Source organism: Myotis davidii, unplaced genomic scaffold (genome assembly GCF_000327345.1).
Source record: "Myotis davidii unplaced genomic scaffold, ASM32734v1 scaffold1949, whole genome shotgun sequence".
Lineage (NCBI taxonomy): Eukaryota > Metazoa > Chordata > Mammalia > Chiroptera > Vespertilionidae > Myotis > Myotis davidii.
The window spans coordinates 1076931-1091237 of NW_006300366.1; the positions used below are offsets into that span (position 1 = coordinate 1076931).

At 51.9% G+C, this 14307-nt stretch overlaps 1 protein-coding gene across 1 annotated transcript in view; it reads right to left on the bottom strand.

Moving 5' to 3' along the window:
* Window positions 1-6829, bottom strand: part of LOC102763864 (myosin-7) — a 22206-nt gene extending 15377 nt beyond the window's left edge. Inside the window, exons 1-14 of the mRNA XM_015572467.1 lie at window positions 6785-6829; window positions 5385-5437; window positions 4528-4736; window positions 4136-4279; window positions 3706-3862; window positions 3485-3512; window positions 2785-2893; window positions 2611-2703; window positions 2444-2507; window positions 1938-2036; window positions 1612-1715; window positions 874-1012; window positions 458-576; window positions 209-358 (exon numbers count right to left, since the gene is read on the bottom strand). Coding sequence (XP_015427953.1) covers window positions 209-358; window positions 458-576; window positions 874-1012; window positions 1612-1715; window positions 1938-2036; window positions 2444-2507; window positions 2611-2703; window positions 2785-2893; window positions 3485-3512; window positions 3706-3862; window positions 4136-4279; window positions 4528-4728 — 1407 coding nt within the window. The 5' untranslated portion in view covers window positions 4729-4736; window positions 5385-5437; window positions 6785-6829. The remainder of the gene's footprint in view (window positions 1-208; window positions 359-457; window positions 577-873; window positions 1013-1611; window positions 1716-1937; window positions 2037-2443; window positions 2508-2610; window positions 2704-2784; window positions 2894-3484; window positions 3513-3705; window positions 3863-4135; window positions 4280-4527; window positions 4737-5384; window positions 5438-6784) is intronic.
* Window positions 6830-14307: the final 7478 nt, after the last annotated feature.

Consider the following 14307-nt stretch of genomic DNA (forward strand, 5'->3'; position numbering starts at 1 on the left):
ATCGAACCCGGGACCCCTGAGACCACAGGCCGACACTCTATCCACTGAGCCAAACTGGCCAGAGCTTAAGAGAGAGCAGTTATAAAATAAGTACTACTCTATAATATTTAACCACTTGCCTTTCCAGTGTCTGGCTTATGGCTTTCCTGTTGCATGTGCTGATGAGTGTGTTATTGTTCCCCCTACTCCCAGGGCTCCCCCTACTCACATCGAAGATCTCAAAGCCGGCGATGTCCAGGACTCCAATGAAGTACTGGCGCTGCTGTTTGGTCTCCAGGGTGGCGTTGATCCGTGTCACCATCCAGTTGAACATCTTTTCGTACACTGACTTGGCCAGTGCCCCAATGGCATATGACACCTGGAAAGTAGGGGAGAGACCCAGGTGAGCAGACTCATTGGGAAGAGTGAATTCCAAAGCTTCCACTCTGCCATCATTTATCGCCTAAAGGTGACCCACCTGCTGGACATTCTGCCCTTTGGTGACATATTCATTGCCCACTTTCACTCGAGGGTGGCACAACCCCTTAAGCAGGTCGGCTGAGTTCAACCCCATGAGGTAGGCAGACTTATCAGCCTCTGGAAAGAAAAGGTAGGTAGCATAGTTGATAAAGAGAGGACTCCTGACATATTTCAGAGGGAAGAGTGGCCCGGAAGAGATTAACCAAAGAACTTATATGCATATATGCATAACCCATGGACATAGACAATAGTTTGGTTAAGGCCTGGGGAGGGGACAGGAACAGGTGGGAGGGGTTCAATGGGGGCATATGTAGTACTTTCAACAATAAAGATAAATATAAAAAGAGAGATGACTCCTCTGCAGATGCAGCCTTCAGCGACTCCACTACTGCCCCCAGCATCCCAGACTCCCACCTTCTGTGCCATCCGGCTCAGCCTGCTCCTCTCGCTGCTTCTGTTTGAACTTCATATTTCCAAAGTGCATAATGGCACCCGTCAGCTTGTAAATGGAGTTCTTCTCCTCTGGAGTGAAGCCCAGCACGTCAAAGGCATTCTGTAAGAAGACCCCATATTGGTGGACCACAGGAGAGGAAGTATGGCAGGTAAATGATGTCTCTCTTCAGTTGGAGAGATAACCCTGTGAGTTCTGAGATTCCCATACCCAGTGATGACTCCAAAACAAAGGTGGGAGGTACCAGCTGGAGGATAGACTGCCTCAGCCCCAGCCTCAGTGATAACAACTGTTCTCTGGAGGCGCTCTGGGTTACCCACGCATGCTTCTCTGCCTGGACCTTCCATATCTGTCCATATATGTTGTTTACCTAACAGTGAGCCCAGCTCATGGACTCTACATGACCCTGCCCTCCCTCCTTCCCTTAGTGATGCCTTATTTTTTCACTTGTCTGCTTCTCTGTCCCATGGTTTTCAGCCCTCTCTGGTTTGATTGAACACCATATACTGGCCAGCCCTATCTCATCATACCCATATCCCAGCACACCCTGGCCAGAGGGACGTGCTGGCCCTCAGGGAGGGACATACCACTATGAACAACAGACAGCCAATGTCAGGTCGACTACTCCGGGGCCAGTGAAATACCCATTTGCCCCTCACCACCAATACCCTCACCTCTGGACTGGGTCCTTACACACTTACATCAGTGGCCATGAGCTCCTCAGAGTCATCAATGGAAGCCACAGTGGTCTCTCCTTGGGAGATGAATGCATAATCATAGGGGTTGTTGGTGATTAGCAGCATGTCTGGGGGAAGAAGATGTGATTAGGATATGGGAGAAACCCCTGGCTCTCACTGCCACAGCACAGAGCCTGTAGAAAAGCACATGACAGGCCTTAATGTGGCTCCACATCCCACAGAACTCAATTCAGCAGTGCCATAAACCCAGTGCATGCCAACAAGCAGCCCAAGCAGCAGGAACCAGGTTGCCATGGAGATGGTTGGTCTCAGTTGGTAGTCTGACTCACCCAGCAGCTCAGGCTTTTTATTAGACAGGATTTGGTAGAAAATGTGATAATCTCTTTCTGATTTCAGCTGGAAAATAACTCTGGATTTTTCCAGAAGGTCTGTGAACAGTAGGGGAGAAGAAAGAAAGGAAAGGTTGGCCTTTAAGTACAAGGAAACAGAAATGAATGATAAATGTAGCAAGCAAAAGGCAGAAGCAGAGAGAGAGGGATGGGGGAAGAAAGAGAGAGAGACTCATACACAGACACACAGAGGTGGAGATGGAGACAGAGAGCCAGGAAGAAAGAAATAGTCTCAGAGAAAGACACACAGATCTAGAGTCAGAGATGGAGAAAGACCAGAGGAAGTCTCAGAGAGAGAGAACTAAAGACACAGACACACAGAGACAGAAAGAGAGGGAGAGAGACTGAGGGCCAGAGACCCAGAGAAAGACAGAGAGAGGTTGGGATCAAGATGGTTAAAATGAGTGTGAGCTCGGATTGAGCCCTAGCAGATTGATGGCACTCACAGGTCTCTATGTCTGCTGATGCCAACTTGCCAGTTGCCCCAAAATGGATTCGAATGAATTTCCCCTGGCGAAATGGAGGAGAGTAGTGATGAGTTGAGGGAAAGCTCATATTTGATGCTATCCCTCGACCAGCCCAAATCCCAAGTCCAACATCAGGAACTACTCACAAAGCGGGAGGAGTTGTCATTCCTGACGGTTTTGGCGTTGCCGAAGGCCTCCAGGGCAGGGTTGGCCTGGATGATCTGGTCCTCCAGGGTGCCCTGAAGAGGTCAGGAGGATGGGAGGTGAGAGGACTCCCTTCCCTTTTTGCAATGTGGGCCCTCGAGGGACAACAGGCCTACCTTGCCTGTGTTCTGGTCCTTCTTGCTGCGATCCCCAATGGCAGCAATAACGGCAAAGTACTGAATGACCCTCTTGGTGTTAACTGTCTTCCCGGCACCGGATTCTCCACTGTTGGGACATTCAGGGGCTCATTAGGCAGTGCTCAAACACTGCTGTGGGCCAACAAGCCTTAAGTCAGGAGAGAGTGTCTGGTCCTACTTGACAGTGGGAGCCCTGACGCAGGCAGCTGACAGATACTAAGCATCCCAAACACATAGCTGTACTTTGACACACCCAGGGTCAGGCGTAGCAACCAGGAAGGATGGCACGAGAAGGATGGGTTGCGCAGGTGGAGCCTGGTCTTAGCTGGGTAAAGTCAATCAGAGGAGATGGGCCCAGGCCATTTAGAATAAGAATGAATGGGACTGGAAGAACGGGGAAGGGAAAGATGGAAGGAAATGAAGAGTCGAAGAAGATATGGTGATACTGGGCTTAGGAATAAATGATGAGTTGGAGAAGAGTGGGTGAAGGAGATTGGAAAGGAAAAATAAGAGAGGGAAGGAAGAGAACAAAGAGAAGGTAAGGGGAAAGTCCAGAGAAGAAAGAGGAGCTGGCATAAAGGCGGAGGGAAAAGAGTGGGCTCTGCATAGAGGCTGGGGGTCCTGATGGGGCTGGTGTCAGGGAGATTCCGGAAGGGAACAGGGTAGGAGCCACACTCACGTAATCAGGATGGACTGGTTTTCTCTGTCTGTGGGGAGAAAATGAGGAGGGAATCAGGAGCCACTCAGGATGCTCTTATTTGGTGTCCCCTCATCTCCCCACTCCCTGCCTTCCTCCAGGCCTGTCCCATCTTCCAAACCCCTCAGGAAGAGGAAGAGAGCTAGCGTGTGCGTTTCCTCATGTGGGATTCTCAGAAAAACCTTTCACTTGGCTCCAGTCACCTGTCAGCATGTTTTGATAGGCATTGTCCGAGATGGAGAAGATGTGGGGCGGTGCCTCACTCCTCTTCTTGCCCCGGTAGGCAGCCACCACTTCCGCATTGTACACCGGCAGCCACTTGTAGGGGTTGATGGTGACACAAAAGAGGCCTGAGTAGGTCTAGAAGTAGAAAAAGAGAAGTGAGTTGCTAATGGGAGGGATGGCATTAGAGTTAGAGAAAGATCGCAGAGAAGAAGAGAAAGGAAAATCTATATATACATTAAATCTGAGTAATGCCAGCCTCCAGGGCATTAGAACTGAACCGAGGATGTAGGGACTACGAGAGTGCAATGCTGCCAGAGCACAAAGAACAGAAACTCTTCTTCAGGAAGTAGATGTGTATGGGCCAGGAAGCCACCAGATTCAGAGGGATGCCATAGATGGAGCACTCACGTAGATCATCCAGGCCGCATAGCGCTCCTTGAGGTTGTAGAGCACGGCGGGCTCGTGCAGGAAGGTCAGCATGGCCATGTCCTCGATCTTGTCGAACTTGGGCGGGTTCTGCTGCATCACCTGGTCCTCCTTCACGGTCACTGTCTGCAACAGCCCCCACACAGAGACTACTCAGTCCTCCCTCAGCAGGGATAAGAGTTAGGCGAGTTACAGGACAATGATGTTCAAGAGAGAAGAAGCCAGGATCATAGAGAAGATACACTGGATGTTGGGGATGAGAAGGGCTATTTGGAGGATGTGGATCCCTACCTAAAGGAAGGGAAAATTGGACTGCCCTCAGGTTTGTGTGGGGGCTATACAGGGAGGCCTCTTATGACAGCCCTGCCACTCACCTTGCCATTCTCGGTCTCGGCAGTGACTTTGCCACCCTCTCGAGACACAATCTTGGCCTTGACGAACTCTTCTTTGTCATCAGGTACGAAGACATCCTTCTTGAGGTCAAACGGCCTGGTCTGGGCTTCCAGCCGCTCCTTGTCTGACTTGCGCAGGAAGGGGGCAGCGGCCCCAAATACTGCCATCTCTGCATCCCCCATGGCTGTGCCTGCAGTGGGCAAGAGAAGGAGCTGGCTGCCCTCCCCCCGCACCTGTCCTCCCTCTGCTCTTCTCCCTGAGATCTCCTCTCTAGTGGGAGCCCCAGAGCCTAGCGCCATGCTCAGGAGACAGGAGGGGTCACCGGTAAGTCCTTTGTTTCTTGAGCTTATCCCTCAACCTGAGAACGCCTTGCAAATCTGTCAGAGCAGAAGGAGAGACTAACATTTTTTAAAATCCTCACTCGAGGATATGCTTTTATTGATTTTAGAGAGAGAGAAGGGGGGAGAGAAAGAGAGAGAGAAACCTTGATGTGAGAGAGAAACATTGATGGTTGCCTCCTGATGCAACCAGGGATTGAACTTGCAACTTAGGTATGTGCCCTGACTGGGAATTGAACCCACAACCTTTTGGTATATGGGATGATGCTCAACCAACTTTTGTTCACCCTGGGGCTCTCCTGGATAAGGGTGGAGCATCCCGGCTTCTTGTGGGATTAGGAAGTTGACTATATCCATCTCTGACCCTTGTCTTTCCCTGGCCCCCTCACTAGTCACAGGTGAGGACTCCTGGTCATCAAGACATTCTCCCCAAGGCCAGGCAGAAACTAGAGTTCAGTATCTTCCCAGATCCCCCACACCCCATCTTCAGCTTTCCTTACCTTGGCTTCTCAAATATGTCTGTAGGAGGAAAGGGTCTCAAGTCTGTAGGGACCTGGAGAGAGGGAAGGCTGTGTCTGTGCCACCTCCTGCTGCTTCCTTCAGCACCCACCACCCCTCCCCTAGCACTGAAAATAGGTGGGCAGTGGTAGTCAGCTTCTCTGGTCCTGTCCTCTCTCTTGCTTTCCAAGCACTATTGCTTTTATCCTCTGAGCAGTAATTCTAGTTTTCCGATGCCAACTCAATTCTGAGCCCTAGTCCCCCTCCCTCCTGGGAGATGGTCCCACCTTTGCCTATACCCATCTAGTGAAACCTCCATTCCTTGAGGCAACTGAAGAACAACAAATGCTCACATTTGTTCAGAGCTTTATAGCTTCCAAAGCATTTTATTCACATATTCTTATTCAATCCTCACCCCATTCAACAGACGAGGAAATTAAAGCTATAGGGACTGCTTGTCCAAGAACACAAAGCAATAAGTGATGGAGCCAGGACTTGAACCCTAGTCTCATGACTCTAAAGCCAGTTCTCTTCCATCCTGTCCCCATTTGATTGTCAGTCTTGGGGGACATTCTCAGAGAGGAGACCTTGTGGTCATCCTCTTATGGACACACCCCTCACACCGCCAAAGGTGTTCCACATGTCCTCTGATAAACACGCATGCCCGCCACTCATGTCTCACACAGACACGTTCCCTTCCTTCATATACCTCGGCACACACCCCCTCCCAGAGTGCCATATGCCTCAGCAACAGGCGTGCACTTAATATGTGAACGGCAAAAATAGGCTGTCTCTGAGTATGCAGAGACCTGGACCAGCCACACCAGGTGCCTGCGGACTCCTTTGCAGGGTGTACACAAACTGTAGCAGTCTAACTGCTGGATGCGCACACAAGCACCTCCACGTGCGTGGGCATGGGTAGTTACACATAGCAGACCTCTCAGAACTAGCTTTTAAACATACACGCTTCCTAAATTATCATTCTCTGCCATCCTCCTCCCCCTGTTCCTCGCCCCAAATGGACCTGCTTGTCCTCAGGCATGATCACAACACACTTGATATTTGTGTATCTGTGTTCAGACCATGCATGCTTATACACACCACGCACACACACTTGCACGCACACACATGCACACACACACACACACACACACACACACACACACACACCCCTCTGATGCATTCTGATCTCATATGCTTTGATCCAGACATCCCCCAGTAACACATGAGCCCCCATTCCTCCTGGGCACATACACGCATGTTTAGACCTGAACATGTGTGCTGTTACCAGATCCAGTACTCTGCATGAAGGCCTGCATGCAGCTTGCTAGTCCAAGAGGAGCCCCTTCCTAAACCTGGGGCCCCCTTATCCCAGAGGAAGGCTTCCAGCTCCGTCTCCTACCTGAGTGCAGAAAGGACAGAGTTCAGGAGAGAGCTGCAGAGCCTGACCTGGTCAGGGGCTGTATATATGGGGCAGCAGGGCGCCCCCACCCCCACCTGCACCCAGTCCCCAGCCCGATTTAGAAAGGCTGTTGTCACTAGAAGCATTTCCCCCAGGCTCTCCCCCCCTCTTCCTAAACACCACTCCCCTCCCCCCTTCCAGCCAGGAAACAATTGGAAGTGGTCGTCATTGTTATGGCATGGAGAATGCAGGGTCTGAGTTCCAGGGGGCGGGGATGGCTCAAAGTGCAGCCAAAATATCTCCCAGGCCAGGCCTCAAATTCCACAGCTGGCAGGAGAGGGAACTGACCACAACTGACCACCGGTGACCTCAGGCAGGCAGCGCCTGGCCCTCCCCAGGGCTCTCTTGGCACTGCTGCCCCTAGGCCCCCTGTCCCAAGCACCGGCCTGGCCCCATTTGCACAGTGTCCTCCCTGCTCCCTGGCTTGGGTCCTGCATCCAATTGAGATGGGAGGGGGCTGAGTGTCAGCAGCAGCGGGTGGGGCAGAGTTGGGGGCCTGACCCAAAGATGGGGGCCAGACTGAGGTGGCTGGAAGAAGGTTTCCCAGCCAAGTGGCAAGAACAACGACCAGGAAGCTTAGAGATGGAGACTCTGGCACAGGCACTAATTTCCTTGGACTAGCCAGGTGATGTGTTGAGGTCACTGAGCCTCAGAGCCAGACAGGCCTTAGTGATGGGTCCAAGCCCTTCATTTTATGGAGAGGGGAAGTGCCTTCTTTAAAGTCAAGCAGCCAGTCAGGGCAGCAAGTTTCAAGGGCAGAAAGAAAACTCAGCAAATGGGGGAGGAAGCCCAAGGGGGTGGAGGGAGGCTAGAAAAGAGGGCAGGGAGCCTAAAGACCCAATGTGCGCGGAGGGCAGGGTCCAGCTTCCAGAGGGTCCTGCTTGATGGAGCCTTTGCCTGACTCCTTTTCCTAGCTCTGCCCATAGGTGCTAAGTGCCTAGCCCAGAGCCAGACAATCCGGAGCCACAGATAGCACAGCTCCCGTAGAAGGAGACCCCTAACCAAGACAGCCATTGACTGGCCCACCCGACCGCTTGTGTTCTGTGGGATGGTCTCTAACCAAACCGGTGAGGCTGGTGTTCTGGCAGGTGGGGCAGAGAGACAGCAAAGATCTGCCCATTTCTTGAGGGCCTTAGGGACAGCCACAGCGTTAGTAAGGAAAAGGAGCTGGGGCTCAGCCTGTGAGCACAGGACACAGCCAATGCCACTCTCTCCCAGCAATAGTGTGCAAGCTCCACTGGCTCCGTGGCCAGGCAACCGCTGCTTGGTTTGATTTAGAATCCCCCTCCTTCCCAACTGCAGGTCTTCAGCGCGTGCGGGTTAACCCATCTGATGAGCTGTCAGCTTGGAAGGAGAGCGGCAGGCTGGGGATGGGATAGTGCAGGTCCACTTTGCAGGGAGGGAGGGCATAGCAGGGAAGGACAAATCTAGGCTGGGAGACTCCGTGGGGGCTGCTAGGTAACCAAGGCATAGCCTGGGGATATTGAGCAGCTGTAGGGAAGGGTGCAGGCAAGCGGGGGTAGAGCATGAACACAGGGGCCTTGTCCAGTGCAGCCACAGCGCTGCAGTGCTGAGGTATACAGCTGATGGGGTGGCCCTGAGGGGCCCAACTGCTAACATGTCCAGCAGAACAAACTCTGGGGGTCCTGACCAGGCCCTGCCAGGTGCCGAGGGAGAAAGCCCACTGGTAGGGACCCCAGGGATTGACAATGAAGGGCAAAATCTCTCTCTCTCTGTCCTTTTTATAAAAAAAAAATTTAATTGATTTTTAGAGAGGAAGGGAGGAGAAAGAGATAGAAACATCAATGATGAGAGAGAATTATCGATTGGCTGCCTCCTGCATGTCCCCTGCTGGGGATTGAGCCCGCAACCCGGGCATGTGCCCTGACCAGGAATTGAACCGTGACCTCCTGGTTAGGGCATGTGCCCTGACCAGGAATTGAACCGTGACCTCCTGGTTCATAGGTCAACACTCAACCACTGAGCCACACTGGCCAGGCTCTCTCCCCTTTTTAGAGGCTAATTACTTTTATATTTTTAAATTACATTGTAAAGTCTACATCTACAGTTTAATCAGGAAGAAATGCTTCATAAAATGTGTTTTCAGGCACCCCTTCGAACTTTCCAAGCTCAAAGCTGCCATCCCTCTCTGGTTTTCCAGGGCTCAGGCACAGAGGCAGGCAATTGAGATGCACCAAGAATACTTGGGACATGGCTGAGCCATTTCAAAGCCAGTGTCTTCACAGCTGGCCTCCGTGGCTGTAGAGCTGGGAAACCTTTTGTACATTTAGTAAATCAATGGTACTTAGTTTTCCTCCTGGTGAGCCTGGGAGCACTGGCCTACTGATGTGACAGAGCTCAGCCTCCTCACCTCTGGACTTCCGGCCTTGGATCTCCAATCTGAAGGCAGGGTGAGATATCCTTAAAGATCCCCCCTCATTCCCCAAGCCTCTGGCACCCGCTCTTGGTTCCAAGATTCTCTTCCCTCTGCTCTCTACTATATGAACTGAGCAGCTTTGCTGATTCTTTCATTCAACAAGTATTTACTGAGTGCCTACTAAGTGCTAGTCATTGTTCTAGTCAGTAAGGATCGAATGGTGGCCAAAATAAAGACCCTTCTTCCGGGCAGCTCTATTTAACTGTTTGCAGAATCGAAATCCAAGACTGAGCTTATAGCCAGTGCCTTTGCTCACATGTACATTGCTGGTGGGGGAAGTGAGGGGCCAGGGGCCCCACTGGGTGAGGTGGGTGGGATCTCACAGAGTGTACTATAGAGTGATAGCAGACAAGACAAAGGAGAGCAGAGCAGATGCTATAAATAAAGAGCGACTGGAAGAAGGCTCCTTCACCAAGGTAGACCAAATAAGGCCTGGAGTGGAAGGAAGGTGATCTGCCTCCTCTGTCCCTCCCGCACCCCCCTCCCCGGCATTGTGTCTGCTTTGTCTGGGCTCTGTCACCACCTGATCAAGTGTCAGGCCCGAGCAGGGGCTGTTTTCTGTGAACATGCCAGCGGGAGTTCAGAGAAAAAGTTGCTAAAATTACTATCGGGAATGGGGGGAGGAGAGGCACGCTCAGGCAAGTTAGAGGAGACCCCGTTGTGGAAAGAAGCCCCCAAATCCGAAGGAATGGGAACAGGAGAGGGGCAGGAAGAGGCAGGGGGCTTGGCCCAAGAATGAGGCACCAGTTGTTTGTGCACATGGGAGAAGGCACCCACCCTGGATCAGGGCTGAGCACTCCTATTTGCCTGCCCCCAGATCCCCTGACCTTGGGGGGACCCCGACCCTGGCTCCACATGAGCCTGGGATTAGGACTTGAGCTTTTGTGCCTGTCTCAGGTTTCCCTTTACAAACAGCTGCTGCTTCTTGTCATTTCTTTTGTCTTCCTCCTGGCTCCAAAATCTACCCTTCTACACCCGCCCTCACTCCCTAGTCCAGAGTCTCTGCTCTCCCACAGATAGTGGACAGCTGCAATGTGGGGCCAGGGGCTGAGGCTGGCCTAGTTTTGCTGGGGTGTTTGGGAAGGTGGATCTTGCCATCAGGGAGTGTTTGGATGAGCACAGCTTACCCCAAAGGAGGCTTTGTGGACTTGGTCCATCTGGATCCAGGTCTGGAAGCCTCGGAGAGGGCATGCCTGGTGAGCTTTGGGGTCAGTCACAAAGATTCACTCCATTTTCCAGCTGTGTGGTTGAGGTCAATCACAGAACTTCTCTGAGTCAGTTTCATCATCTGTTACATGGGGATAGTCATATTTCTCTCCCAGGGCTATAAAGACCACCAGAGTTTGTATAGGTAACAGGTCCAGCACAGCCCCAGGCACACTGTGGGCCCTCACTAGGTAACAGCTTTATTGTTAGGAACACAGACCTCTCTGCAGGTGGGGAGGGCAGCTACACTGCTGTAAGTTCTCTGCCCCACATCTCCCTCAGCCCCACTACATCAACATGGCTCAAGGGATGGTCTGGGCCAGGGTGGAGAGAGACTCAGCAATCCTGTGGTCTCTTTTGCCCAGACTGTGGCTGCCTCTGGGAACATCATGGCCAGGAGGCCAAGTCCTCAGGCTGTCCCCTGCTCAGTTTAGGCCCACAGCCCCTGAGGCTGGGAGTGGTGCCACTGCCCGAGTGCAGGCCATGGACTAGGCCTCATGACAGGCCAATGAGCTGAGCTGAGGTCCACCAGAGTTGCCCAGGCTAAGTGGTGACATTAGCCAAGGACATCTGACAAGGTAGAGGCTGCTTGGCCAGTAGACCCCACCAGTAGCAAGATATGTTTTTGTGTGTCCTGGCTAAAGATCTTAGGGACCCTAAGTGGAGTTGCCTGGGGGAGCTGGGCTGGCCTTAGGAAATGGGAGTTGGGTAGTGGAGGGGAGGAAGATTAAACTGAAGCCCTCAGACATGGGAACCATCCCTGAGCTGGAGCCAGACACAGAATACAGAGGGGCTAGCAAGCTCTAGGAGGAGACTGGCCAGGGTATTGTGATGTGAAATAGTTGGAAAGACTGAGAAATAGCATCCTGGAGTCACCTTCTGGACACTTTGGTGTCTCGATCTGGAGCCCTGCACACTGCTCTCTCTATTTTGGGCTCCAGGGGACCCAGCACAGGCCCCTGCTCCTCCACCTGAGGACCAGCTCACAGGCATCCCTATGCTGCTGGGCCGAATCAGCCCAGGATATGGAAAAACCATGGGATTTACTAGGGGTGAATGGGTAATTGCTCAGTGAGGAGCCAAGAGGCTGAGTAATCAGGAGCACCCTTCCCAAGGGGAGAAGTTCTGTACCTTATTCCTTTCTTCAGAGGCCCCACTTCCTTAAGCAGGCCTCCCTGGGACCATCGCCTGTCTCCCTGCCTCTACCCCCATCATAAATGCAGGCATACAGATATGCATACATCTCTGCATAAAGACCTATAACATACAGTCTCAGCTACCTTCTGTAGCCAGTCTTAAGACAGAACATTGGTGTGTGGTGAACTTGCCAGGAGTGCCTCCCTCCCCGCTTCCAGCCTACCTCATTCTTCTTCCCGCTGCCCAGCTGGGTCCCAGTCAGTTCCTAATCAGATCCTTTGCTGACCGTGCTGTGTGCCCAGCTCCGTGGGGGCCTCAAGAGGATCACATGGCTTCTGACTCACAGGCATTCCCATCAGCTCAGGAAGCCACAAGTAACGTAGTGGAAAGCAAGGGAGGATGGTTCAGGCTACATGGTGTGGTCCGCATCCAAACAGCTCAAAGGCAGAGAAGCTCTTGTTCAGTGTGGGCTGAACAGGCAAAGGTGTCTAGGTGGGCACCTCAGCTGGGGCTTGAAGAGAAGAGGACAGGGATTTGAGAAGCACTGGGAATGGAGTGTGGCCTAGGTGGTCAGAATCACAGCATGACCAAAGGCATGGCAGGGGGTGGCATGCTGAGGTTAGTAAGGACCCAGAGGACATATTCCTGGGGTCTGGAGATTTCAGGTGGGGCCACATTGTAGAAGAGGAGAAAGGGAAGGGCTGTTCATAGGTGGAGAGCCTACCTGTGCCAGGTACCATGCATATTTTCTCCCTTAATGCTCACATTTGCCTGTCAATTAAATTGCATTTTATGATTGAATAACGCGGTCCAGAGGCTAAGATGTTTGTTCAAGATCAAGCAGCAAGAGTGGTGCTGGGATTCAAACCCAGGTGTGTCTTGCTCCAGGGCGCTTTCTACTGACACTACTATGTTTCCCAGACTAGCAAAATGGACAACAATATCCTGGAGGCAATGAAGAACGACTAAAGCTCTGGATCAGGGGAATCGCTGTGAGGCTGTGACAGCAGAGTTTTAGGGGCCTCACGGGAGTACTGTTGGGTGCTTTGGAAGAGAAGGGTCTGGAAGCAGGGGGACCCTAGAGAAGGACAGAATAGCAACAAGGTCAGGAGGAGGCTGTGGCTAGCAGATGTGAAGAGGAAAGGGCAAATCTGGAAGGATTTTTAAGGAAGAGGAAAACGCCTTGCTACAGACTGGACATGGGAAATGAAGAAGGAAGACTCATGAGTTCATGATGTTTGCAAGGACAGGGACGGTGGCAAACGGGAACCAGCTCTTAGGCAGGCAGCAGGAAGGACTAAGCGTTCAGTTGGGGGGAGTTGGAGGTAACAATGGGGCGTGTGATGGAAGATGCTTTGCAACCTTGTAGGAAGTTGGAATTACGGGTCCGGCAGGAGGCTGCTGAATAGGACTGCCTGCCTCAGGGACGGTGGAAGAAGCCATGAGATTGGAAAGAAGAAGAAAACCTCGAGGAGATACACATGGTACCAAGCTAGAATGAAGAGACACGCACAGAGTATGAAGAAGGTGACTCAAAAGAGCTAGGGAACATGAGAAAAGGGCAGTTTCCTAGAAGCCAGAAGTGTTTCAAGAGGAACAGGTGGCTGTAGTGTCAGATACCAAAGAAAGACTTCGTGTCAGGGAGACGGAGAAGAGAAAAGCAAACGATCTGGGAGCAAGCACCTTCTATAGAGTCTCACGGCAGAGCCAGGCTGCAGTGAGGTATTAAGAAAAGGATGAGTGAACAGGAAGTGGAGGCAGTGGGTGTAAACCATGCATGTGAGGAGCTTGGCAGTGAAATGAAAGAGCTTAGACAGCAACTAGAAGGGGAAGAGGGCCAAGTAACACTGTTTTGTTTTTAAGGCCAGGCAATCCCAAACACATGAAGAGGGGGTGATAAAAGATGCCCCTTTTTTGTTCCCCATTCTCTTTTACAATTCCTGGTTGTATTTTTAAAATGTCTTTTTTTTTTATTGATTTGAGAGAGAGAGAGAGAAACACTGATTTGTTGCCTCACTTGTTTATGCTTTCATTGGTTGATTCTTCGTATGTGCCCTGACCAGGGATTGAACCCACAACCTTGGCTATCGGGACAAATACTTTAACCAACTGAGCTACCTGGCCAGGGCTTGGTTCTATTTTCTTATTGCCACCTTTCTTTCTGGAAGCCTGCGAGGTGGTCTGGAAATACCTGAAGAGTTGAGAAGCTCACCACCACACAGTGGGCTTGCAAATGGGAGGCTCAGCCAGCTCTCTCCTCATCTCTAGATACACATGTAGGCAGCCCGGGCCCTCACACTTTGGCCCTCACCAACTGGCCGAAGAAAGGTCTTGGCGTCCCATGTTCCAGGGTATGAGGACTAATGTAGGGCTAGGGGACAGGGAGTAGCCCTAGAGAGTCATCTGGAAACACAGTTAGCACCCATGCCTCCGCCCCTTCTCCTTGCTTATACCTCAGTATTTTAACTGTAGCTAGAAAGGTGATGTTCCTGGTTTGGTGGTACAAGTGCCTCTACCTGACATAACCCAGTGCCACAACTCAGCTGAGGGGTAACTGCTATCTCTGGGAGCAGGGCACTTGCTGGTGTCCCAAGAGGACGGTGGCGGGGGGAGGGGCGCGGGGGGCAGTGGAAGGAAGGCCGACCCTCCTCTGATGCTCCTGTGCTGTGGTGTCTGGAGCATT